The sequence below is a fragment of the Trachymyrmex septentrionalis genome, unplaced genomic scaffold (genome assembly GCF_001594115.1).
Source record: "Trachymyrmex septentrionalis isolate Tsep2-gDNA-1 unplaced genomic scaffold, Tsep1.0 scaffold89, whole genome shotgun sequence".
NCBI classification, from domain to species: Eukaryota; Metazoa; Arthropoda; class Insecta; order Hymenoptera; family Formicidae; genus Trachymyrmex; species Trachymyrmex septentrionalis.
Window position 1 is genome coordinate 1,177,411 of NW_017306081.1, and position 12,255 is coordinate 1,189,665.

A 12,255-nucleotide genomic window follows, 5' to 3' on the forward strand; every position below is an offset into this window, starting at 1 on the left:
GCATACATATATATATGTATATATTGCATAAAATATGTGTATTACATATTTTTACTATGGTACACATTTTATTCATACTTGCCTCATCATGCTCAGTTTCCTCGTACTATCTCATGACTTTTTTTTCACTGTCTGCAGCAGTTTCGTTTTTAACGATATCCTTAACAATAGAAATTGAAATTCATTAAAGCTATAATATATATTACGATGTTTAGAACAGAACTCTAGACCAAAAAGATTATTTTTTATTTTTGTCACTTCAACAACAATTATAAACATTTATTATTTTCATCATTATTCTGTCATTATTTTTTAATATTAAACTAAAATAATAGAAAATTATAGAGATCTGAGAAGTAGATGATAAAATTGAAATTTTGTATGCGCGTTACATTTGAAAGGAAAATGCAGCGTAGAAATAAAAAGAAAATAATAACAGAATGATTGAGAAATGTTTGTCTCTCTGCAACAGGGCCGAATTAAGATTTCTGCAGTCCTAGGCACTTAAATCATTGTCGCTCCTCAAAACCCTCAAACTAGAATGTTTCAAGCCTGTATTTGTGACGAACAACAAAAAATAAGATATTTTCTGTAAGAATTTTACTAGTAGTAAACTTTGTCGCAAATCTACTCGTTCCATTCTGTACATATCGACGATTGCACAAAAAAAGCTTGCATGACCCCTCTCAGACTTCTTTCTGATAGAACGAAATCAACACGAAGATCGTAAAACTCCGACTCAAATTTAGTGATCAATGAACTTGAATTGTCGATCAATGAACAATTTTCTTAATCATTCGCATCTGGCAAAAAATGATTTTTTAGAAATTCTTTAAAAAAAAAATGTCGCGCCCCTAAACTTGCCGCTTCTAGGCATAGCCTAAGTTAGTTTCTAGCGTTAATCCAGCTCTGCTCTGCAATAGCACTCACAATTTTATGCTACCGCTATATCAATTATTAATTTATGAAGAGCTATCAATGTCAAGATTTGAAACAAAATGAATATAGGTAAGTAAAAACATTTCGCAATAAAAATATTATGACAGACTAGAAAGAAATCTTCGAATGTTATACGAATGCAGTGAATGTCCTATATCATCACTCGTCAGCATTTGAACCGCTATAATTAAGAATCTCATTTTCACTGTCAATGAACTGTGTATTATTTCTACCATTACATAATATGAATTGAAAATTTAGCCAAACTAAAAAAAAAGAGATTCAATCCGAGTTTAGTCAAAATTATTTTAAATTAATTCTGCAGTTATTAATATCTGTCAAACTAATCTTTCTTGACCACATTTCATGGTGTCTCCACCATAGATATAAATATTAGCTTATACATATAAACATAAATGGGCATACAATAAAAACGTACTGAGAATCCGAAATGAATGAATTTTATTTGTGATTGCGAATTCAACGTCTAGAAAGAATCAGAAAATACCTGTAAGGAAAACTCAGTCATTTCAGTTCGATGCATAGATTATAATTGATGGCAATCATCTTGTTATACACGGGATATAAAAAAATAGCTGATAAATTATCCATGGTTAATCAACTCTTCTCAAGCTTCCCGCAAATTACAATCAAGATATAAATCAGCGTCTGGTAACGACATACTTTCTATTTCATGTCATCGGAAAGACAATAGAGACAGTTAAAGGGATATCGATCACGCTGTAATAGTTAGTTGTGATAGATTTCATTTATCGCAGAGGATATACGAGCAAAAGTAGAAATTGTCAGGCTCACATGTGATTGTTAAATAATTTATAATTTACAATTGAAATAAATATAAGAAATAATGTATAAATGTTTCAATAAAAAACTAATAAATGCGCAATAAAAAATCAACAATATTTGTAGTTATTAAGATATTTGTGTGTGTAAATAAGCAGGAGAGAGAGAGAGAGAGAGAGAGAATGGTAAACTAAAAAAAAGTTAAATATTTTGTATTAAAATAAGTAATAAAAATATTTAATATTGATTACAAATTATTGTGAGAAAAATGTTTATTTCAAATTTCGTAGGAATAGTCATATATATATATATTTACATCATCTTATTTACTCAATTATTATCTTGAATAACACAGTGTCTACTATCATTTTTGGTTTTTAAAAATATTGTACCGTATTTATCTAAACATTTACTGTATTTTTTTAAGATTGTGTAAGAAATTAAAAAGTAAATTTTAAATATTTATTTTATTAAAACTTCAATTCCTGATACAATCGATATAGTATAATTATAACATATCAATAAAAATTTCATTTAAGTGTTCTTTTTTAGATTTATACAGTAGTATTTTTCGATCACACCAGAGATGTAAACGATGGAAAAAGAATTCTAGAATTTTAGAGTAAAAAACTCAGGAAATAATGATTTTTTTTCTTCGGTTTTGATAGTTCTTTATTTGGATTTTTTTTTTGCATTTTACAATTTCGACGTTGTACAATACTTATCGTTCTAGAATTCTTTTACTTTTTGCCCTTATCCGTAAGATTTCTGTGTAAAAATAGTTACAAAGTTAAAATATAGTTTAATAAGCATCAGCGCGGGAGGAGGTACATATTAAAGTGGAATAATGACATAACTCCAAAATCTTTGTGATGTCTTCTTTACTCACAATGTTGAATGTTTCGACTCTCTTTTGAGTTTTCTTCAGCAAACAATCATTGCAATACCTCAATAGTCCGTCAAGGAAAGTCACTCTTCAGGTTTCCAAGTCTGAAGTGGACGCTTAACGGACTTACGAGCATGTTGAAAAACTTCGGATTTCTCGAATACAATTAATATAAACTTAGTCATTAAATTTGAATACAATTAAAATATTCGTGGTTCGGAATTTGGTGTCGAATTTGTTAATTTTAAAAATTAATTATTATTTTAATTATGTTTAATTATTATAATCTAAATACGTGTATGGCAAAGACACACTGAGAAAAATATCTAGGCTTTTTCCGATCATAATGATATCTTAAAACGAAGTGAAAATTACAAAAGTGAATGAATTTACTAGAATACTAATAATTTCACTGATCAACACCTAATAAATTTGCTCAGTTTTGTAATTTTTACCTCGTTTCAAGATACAGAATTGAGAATCGATACAGGTACAAGATACAGAATTGACCCCCTGATCCCCTGTATCTTCAAAGAAGGTGAAAATTACAAAAATTACAAAAGTGAGCAAATTTACTAGGTGTTGATCAATGAAATAATCAGTATTCTAGTAAATTCGTTCACTTTTATATTTATAATTTTTACTTCATTTCAAGATACAGAATCGATCCCAAGGTGAAACATTGCGCATAATGGCGATAGCAATACTGGAAATAATCAATCAAATGTTCCCCAATATGCACTTTTCAGGGCCTCTATTCTTGAAAAGAAACGTATACGAAAGTCTAGGGAAATACTACAGTATATGTTATATATAAATACTATAGCAGTTCCCTAGTTTTTCGTATGCGATACTTTTCAAGAATAGAGCCCCTGCGTATAATAGCGCTAGTTATATTGGAACAGCCAATCAAATGTTACCCAAATTCACTCTCATACTGCGCATTCATGGGAGTACTCCACCTTGTATTCTTTCCACTATCCGAGAGAGACTATGGAAACAGTCGCTAATCACGTGATCAACTATTCTGTGATTGGCCAACCCTTTCAATTGATCGTACTATATATCAAAATAAAATACTCTCTTTTTATCCGTTCAAGCCTAATGACCGATCAAGTTGTAGGTTCATCCAATAAAATTTTAACGGATATGGCATATGACAGTTCATAATCCGTTCATATGTAATCGGAAATTATATTTCATCAGATAAAGGTGTTTGTCACTTCATCGAATAATCCTGAATCCGATCGAAATTGATCAGAGAAATCATTAAAACAGTTATATCCGATCAAAAGCACTTTTTCTCAATGCAAAAACGAACGTGTCACTTAATGAGCAATATCGATATTCCAAAGAGCCAACACACGTTTCATCCAGAGACTTTCCTTCGCGTGATTCGACTCTCGAATTTCATCAAAAACGATATCTCGAATTCTTCCTTTTCCGCCTTTCTACGCACTTCGCAATGTGCACACAACGCGTAATTACATTCAGCATCGTAAATTTCGGTCTGCTTGCTTCGTGACAGGTTTATGTGAGCGCAACGGAAATCGAGGAAAGCAAATGAGCGGATCCACTCGTCAGTCGGACACAATGAAAAGCTAAGTAATGTCCACATCATTTTAATGTATTGTTGCATCTTGTGGCATATCCTTAAAACACAATGTTACATTCAAAGCGTTATGTAATTTTATTTATCATTTTTACTTGATCGTATTAAGAGTACCTATTAATTTAAAAGGTCCCCCATTAGGGACCTGAGCTTTCAAACAAAGTAATTTATGGAAAATATTGCTTTTTAAGGATTTTTGGAATCGCTGAAGTCAATTCTGGGGAGTCCCAAAATTGTAAAATTCAAATTTAAAAAAATAATGAGTTTAAATATAATCTAAAAATATCGAAAATTTTGAAAGAATAATAATCTTCATGAAAAGAGATTCTAGTTTCATAGGATTTATAATCAGAGTATGAAAGTCAGTTTAGAAATCAGTATTAACTGTTTATATAGTATTAATGACCTTCAAATAAAATAGAAATTTAATGTTAAATATACTTTGGAATTCTTTAAAACAGAGTTTTATTATATAATCAAATATTTTTTTTAATTCTGCTCACCATATTGAATCCATCATTTTTATTTTTTTATCTCAAATTTGAATAAAGCATTATCAAATTACCTCATAGCAAGTTTCATAAAAATTAATTGAGCGGTTTATAAAACAAAAAAAAGTATGAGTCCAAACGGGGTCGCTGGTCCACGAAGGATTAATATGCAACTATATAATATATTAAAATTCTAAACATATATATTAGCAATCGCAAAGTATATTTTACTTAGATACTTTCTGCATTTAATCATCAAGACAATATAAAATTTGAACAACGAAGCGTAAAATACTTATTATTACTATAATTGTTATTATTCTAATGTATTTTTATTTTTAACTCTTTCAAATTTTATTTATAAAAAATAGTGTAACGTGAAACAATCTTGAGATTTAATATAAAATTAAATTAGTGATAGAGAGAAAGGAGAGAAAGAGAGAGAGAGAGAGAGAGAGAGAGAGAGAGGGAGAGAGAGGGAGAGAGAGAGAAGTAGAGAGTAAAATCGAAAAATTTTAATTTTATATTGATATTTCCTTGTATTGTTTAATAACTATTAAATAATTATTAATTTGATTTGTAAGAAAATGTAAACAATCTTTTGCTGTATTTAATGTAGAATCAATAGAATTCGATCGAAATTTCGGTTTTGGTTTGATCAATTTCGTCAAAAATCAGGGTTTTGGTTTGATTTTCGGTCAAAATAAAAATAAAATTTCCGTGGGTAAGTACTCAACTGTATGTACAAGTTGCAACGCACCGGTGAACATTAAAAAAAACAACTGTTCGATTTGTATTATTAACTCGTTGATTAAGTTTAAGACAATTTGAGTACAAACTTTGATGTATAAATCTAATAATAACTGATTTGATTTCTTTAAAAATTGAGAATGCAATATTATTATATTATATTATTGCAGTTAGATATTTGAATAAAATCTTGTTTTTTAAAAAGTACATAAATTTGTCATGATTCCTGAAAATCATACGGTCTCTGCAAAATTAATCAAAAAATGTCGATTTCGATATCCGGCCGAGAAAAATGTAACTCCGTTAGATTCTCTCTTTCTCTTTTTTTTTAGTATTTAGTACTTATCTAAGTTTCGTTTTCGACCGAAATTGAACGACTACCGAATATTCGTTTTCAGTTTTGATCGAAATGTGGTTTCGATCAGATTCTAAAAATTAAGTTGGTAATGTGAGAAAAATACGTAGTTAAAACCGAAACTTGTTTTTACATTAAAATATCTTTAATCTATTCATTATTTAATAATTATTTTAATTACTTAAATATAATTTATAATATAATGTTTAATTATGCATACGGAGTGTGTACAATTTTAATTATAATTCATAATGCAACTTACGCGTTGCAACACAACTAAACGAGCGTCAATTTTGGTAAACGCAATCCGGCCATGGTGGATGTCACTTTCTTGATCATCGGCAAAGTGGGAGTCGATATAAAAAGAGGATATATTCCGTAGCCATAGTCAGTGAGTGTAGTGAGAGTGCCGTGATCATTCCACCGGTATATCGTGAAAGTCAAGTATGAAGGTACGCGTTTCATCTATCATATATAGTTCATATACGTTTTGTTCATCTATCCTGATTTGTGAAGTGCCAATAAATACTGAAGCGTCAAGTGAAAGAAGTTCGATATTCAGAACTTTTAATATATTAATTTAATCCGCATGTTCATCATTAATCTTTCGCCTCTCACTTTTTGCATTAACAGCAAAGATTGCAAATCTTGCGACGAGCAACTGAAAGGTTCTATAATCTTTGAATTATTAATGATCTTTTACACTTATTTTTCTTCCTTGATCATTAATTCTTTGTTATCATTCGAGGATTTCACGCCATTCGAGAGTAAGGCACCTTGCTTCTCATCCACGTGAAAGTTCTACATAGCGTGACCGTAACCTTTCTTCAATATACCTGTCACAAGTTTCACACGTGTAAGAATGAAAAAAATTATGCGCGATAGCTCCGCAGTCTTCAGCTGTAAGCCGTGAAGAAATAATTACTGTAGCGTAAACTTTTGTTGAAATCCGCATATTTTTTCACTTTCTATAATATGTTAGTGCAAGTTCTATGCTAATTTCTAAGATTGGATAATGCTAAGTTAAAAAGTTAAAAGTTAAGTTAAAAAATTAATTAATTTTAACTGCATTTAGTTACATTTTAGATTCTTAACTTTTTAACTTTACTTAGTTATATTTTATTGGTAACTATTAACTTTTAATTTGATTTTTTAAAAGGTAACATCAGGATTGAGTAGTTGACTTTATATGGATTCTATACTCGGACTCGTATATGTTCGGATTATATATTATACATTCGATATATTTTTAATTTTAAATAATTTCAAATATTTCATTTACGTTTTAATAAAAAATAAAGAGGTTTGAAAGCGATCCATCGTCATGACCTCCCAGGAAAAAATGTTTCATGTATAATTATATATAATTCTATATAATTATATAAAAAAAAAATTGACATATTTTATATATAATATTTTTTCCTGGGCTAAAATCACAATTTTCTCAAAAGTACACAGAAGTGCAATTTACTGCTTTACAGAGATTATTTTTTGGTCCTCGAATAATCACAAAAAGGTAATCAAAATCCATATGATATGAAATATATGTGAGTCTCTCCTTGTTAAAAAGTTAATTTTTTAACTTAGTTTTTTAATTTAGTTAAAAAAAATGTTAACTCAAAATCTCTCTCATGAAATAAAACAAATTTAACTTTTAACTTTTCAATTTTTTCATTAACTTAATTTTAAATTCAATAATTAACGCCACTATGAATTAACTTTTATCTTAACTAAATTAAATTTTCAAGGCTGTTAACTTTAACTTAACTTAGTTTAAAAAAAAAGTAACTTACCCAATTCTACTAATTTCAACTAGTTATTTTGATTATTATAATCCGCAATACATTATAATCCTTCATACATCACATATACTCGTATATATTTATAACTTATATTCCATTTGATAACGATTTTTCTCTAATTTTTCGTTTGGTTAAACAAATCTGATTATCTTATCTGGTATATATTGATCTTTCTAGCGCCAAGCTTTTATTTGTAAGGAAAAAAATTTACATTTTTCCGCGATATATTCTTTACATCCTTCGGAAACGTCTTAAAAATTTAAAAATAGCTGATTGCGAAAGTACTGGAAAGTTAATTTTCACACTTATGCTATTTTCATATCTTGTATGATATATTTTCTAATTAGATCACTTTCCAACTATTATGAAGATCCGATATTAGATACGTAACGGAAGATGAAAAAGTTGACAAATGAATGATATAATCTAGGCAAAAAATTCATACGTTGCTATAAAAAGCGTTGCACATTTTATTCACCTCTATTTTATAAGAATAGCTTTTACTTGAAAGGCGATTTTTTCCTTAGTACGGAAGTTAAATTTTTTATTAACGATCATTCGCTATACGGCTTTTTAGAAATCGTCAGAATACATGCAGCAAACGATTACGAACAAACTAGGTCAGCCAATGACTCTACACATACAAGATCAAGGTTACGATGATCACTCTCGTTCATTCAAGTGGGACGATTCTCTACGATTATGATAAAACGCAGATCATTCAATTGTATTATTTTTCATTATATTCATCTTATAATTCTGAATTGTTTTCATTTTTGTTCCATTTTGTCTGGTAGATTAACGATCCCGTTCACGAAAGAGAGAGAGAGAGGGGGGGGGGAGGAAGAATTAAAATCCGGAAGAAACATGATTGTTCTGCAGATAATATAATAAATTGCGTAACTTCTTGCGTAAATTTTATCGCTAATTAATTTAGAGTTTTAGTTGTATCGCGGTATCAGTGTGAAATCATCGGTATTCGGGAGATTGCCGTTTTTGCCTCAAGTCATGTATGGCGATCCCCGTGGTGAGCGCACTTTGAATTACCGGTAGTCGCATAACTTTCACCTGGCATCGCTCTACTTACTACATTCACGTTAATGCTCCTCGCTTGAATAATTCGGAAATGAACACTTGACCCTCAAAATGCACTGTAGTAAGAAGTTAACGACGCTTAACAAACCGGACAGACTTCCCTAAATCACGACAATGTAGTTTATAAACTCTGCAAGTATTCGTTGTCAATCTGATGTCATCGTATACACTATTACATTCAATCCGAGAATAGTTACCTGGGATAATTTGTACACTCCAGCAGCAAGAAAATAAAGTTTTCTTTACTAATTAAAAATTCATCACACTTATATTTTTGTCTTCTTGCTTCTTTATAGAGAATATTAAATAAATTTATGTACAGACGGTCATAGAAAGGTTGTAATACTTTTTTTTCAATGAATTTCGGAATTTAGCCTTGTTTATAAAACGGTTGAACATAAATAGTTAGATCCAAGTAAGAACCACTCGTGAGCAACCTGCATTTCGAAACCTTTCTGTAATTAGCTGTATACAAAAGATGTTGACCTCAAATAATAATAGAACAACCAATAATATATTGTTAAATAAAAGTTGAGAATAATATACAATGTATAATCAATAATAAGAATTTTAATTAAGGTATAAATATTACTTCACACTGTTAAATATTAACACAATATATTGTAGCAACATTGCAGCAGTATCACAATATTGTAGCAATATTCCTATATTTGTTAAAATATGTTGAGTCGCGCAGAGGAATAGGGAAAAGAACACTACTCGGATTATTGGAAGAATAATTATTCGCTCTTTATTCGTATCCGTCACAAAAAGTTGTGTGCAAAAGATAAAAGCATGCTTAGTACAGAGAAAACAAGATGGTTAATAGAGGTAAAAAGAAGAACATGCATTATTCAGATACTATAGAAGGGCGACTCGATGAGTCAATCCTCATGTCGCCATATCCGGACATTCCTAGCGAGCGATGGATGTCCGGATTTGCAGTATTATCAACCTTCCAAAATTTCGGAGGAACTCTTGAGTTCGAATCCAGTCGCGGCTTGTGTTCTTAACATGCCCGAAAAGTCGCATAGATGTGATGTGCATCTACTGTCAAGGCACCATGAATTTTGCGCCGGGGATCCATAGAGTTTGCTCAGCAAATAATATTTTACCCATTACAATTAAAAGTAGAGATGGCTACGTTCAGCAGAGAAAGTAGTTTTGCAACTGTTGTAAAATTCTTCAATATAAATTTATACGTTTAGATCTATAAAGAATAACAGCAAAAACCAATTGTATTGAAGAATTTTACAACAGTTGCAAAGCTGCTTTTTCTGCTAAACGCAACCATTGTGTAATAATGAAATATTTGTGAAAATAGAATATTCGCGTGATAACACGCTCAAATTTAAAAAAAGTAAGGAGTATAAGTGTAATTAAATGTTAAAATATATCTTAAAAACATTTCAGAATGCTTGACAGTAAAAGTGCATTATATCGACTCTAATAGCACTCTTTATTCGAGAGACGTTCTGACGAATATGTTCTTCTTAGAACATAGGGATAACCTCTGAATGTTCTTTGGAACGTCCCTTGGAGATCTGTGCTATTAACCTAGACAGCCGAATCTACGTTCTGTCAACGTTAGAACGATATCGCAAACGTATGTTGAATACATTGTCAAGATATTCGAGACGCATCTGTGAATCTTCAGAATCTACTATGTCCGCGTTTTCACATCCCGTACTTTCACAAAGAACTTCTAGTGATGTACAATAGTTATTCTGAGATGTATCAATATGTCTTCAATATGTCTCCAGTACATCTCTATAGTATTATAGTGATGTCTCTAGTGTGTCGTGTATGCATGCACATACACACGTACATATACACAGCCTTGCGCACATGCTCGCGTATACAGTGCTGAACAAAAATATTGGCATGCGATTACTACTATGAAATAATATTTTCGAAGAATTAAATCTTTGAAAATATTTATATTTTATAATAGCATCCTCTGTGTCAATACTTTTGTTCAGCACTTTTGTATATTAAATTTAAAATTAGATTAGATTAGTGAACATGTTAGAAACTGTAAGCTTATTAGTTACGGCATTACATTTTGCCGCACAACAGGCGTTTCCACATCTAGTATGCAGGAACCGTAAGTCGGCACCACTTTCCGGCATAAATATTCAAATAAGAACAGCATCTGAACCAAGATGCGCCGCGGATAAATGGTTCTTCACTACATTCAATCACAGAACTGTATTAGCATTTTAAGGCACTCAAGATCGTAAAATCATCTTTTACGATCGTAAAATGAAAGAACTATGAATGTCGGCCTAAATATAATGCGATGATTTTTTTTAGAGATAGTATTACGCGAAAGTAAGAGTTTCGGCACAGATTTCGATCCGATAGAAGAGCCGTCGTAAGTAACAGAATAGAGGTTAGATTATCACTGATGCAGGTAGCGTTGGTTCCCCGATAAAAAATTTGTCATGCATAAATATGTATAAATATGTATAAACATACATAAATACGCACGAATATTCATAAACATATATAATTATATATGAAATATGTCCATGTTTATACACCCTTTTTTCTTTTGTAAAATTACTTTTTAGTGTAATATAAATAATAGTAATGTAAAAACATTAAAGATAATTAAAAAGATAATTTATGCGTGTTTATGTATGTTTATATATATTTATACATATTCATGAATAAAAAAATTTTTTACCGGGTCTGCATTCGATTAATTATTTATTTTGAAAATGTATTACAAGAGTATACATGAGCGATAATGCAAGAATATTTTATAGACGTTTTGGATATATTTAATATAATAACAGTATATTTATTGTTAATATCAAAATTGAAGTTATTATATTTAATAATACATTTCAACAATATACAAAAAACAATATTTTACTGAGACGTCACATTAACATTACCAGTTTTTTTCGGTATGATCACAGTACATTCAATAAAAAAATAGAATATTAGCACGTCATGTGCTATCTGGGAAGGTAAATAGTACACAGCACTTACGTACAAAGCATTAACAAGTGCTAAAGAAGCACATATAATCGCTTTTTTAGCGCTTTGCAAGCGCTGCTATGCTACTTAAGATAATAAATGCAGACTTATGTATAGGTACATAATATGCCGACATATTATATCATAACGCAACTACTGAATAAATAATTTCAAAAAATTACTAAAATTTTTCACCTGCAATAGCGAAGGTATTAAAAAAAGTCATGATGTTTACACATGGCCATAATATCATAGTTTTTACGTTAGGACAGTGCAAGTGCCAGAAAAATGAAAAGTTCGATTTTCTTCTATGCATATATTGGCTGTCCATTTGGCGCTTACAATGCTCGCGAGCATTGTTTGTCCTTTAACACGTTCGGAACTGATTTTGATATACTTTCCATTCGGCCGGCGGAGACATTCAGCGGATGTTTGACAATACAAAGAATAAACAGAAGATAACGCGCTAAACGCGGTAGAAGTCTTATTCTTTTGTAGACTATTGAGAGAAAAGATAAGCGAATAGGAAA

General features: G+C 30.4%; 1 protein-coding gene across 2 annotated transcripts in view; it reads left to right on the plus strand.

Moving 5' to 3' along the window:
* The first annotated feature begins 6,236 nt into the window (after positions 1–6,236).
* The window catches only part of LOC108755599, a 32,543-nt gene continuing 26,524 nt past the window's right edge, over positions 6,237–12,255 (plus strand). For both annotated transcript variants that reach the window (XM_018498714.1, XM_018498715.1), the window contains exon 1: positions 6,237–6,289. In XM_018498714.1, the coding sequence (XP_018354216.1) occupies positions 6,284–6,289 (6 nt within the window). In that variant the 5' untranslated portion in view covers positions 6,237–6,283. The remainder of the gene's footprint in view (positions 6,290–12,255) is intronic.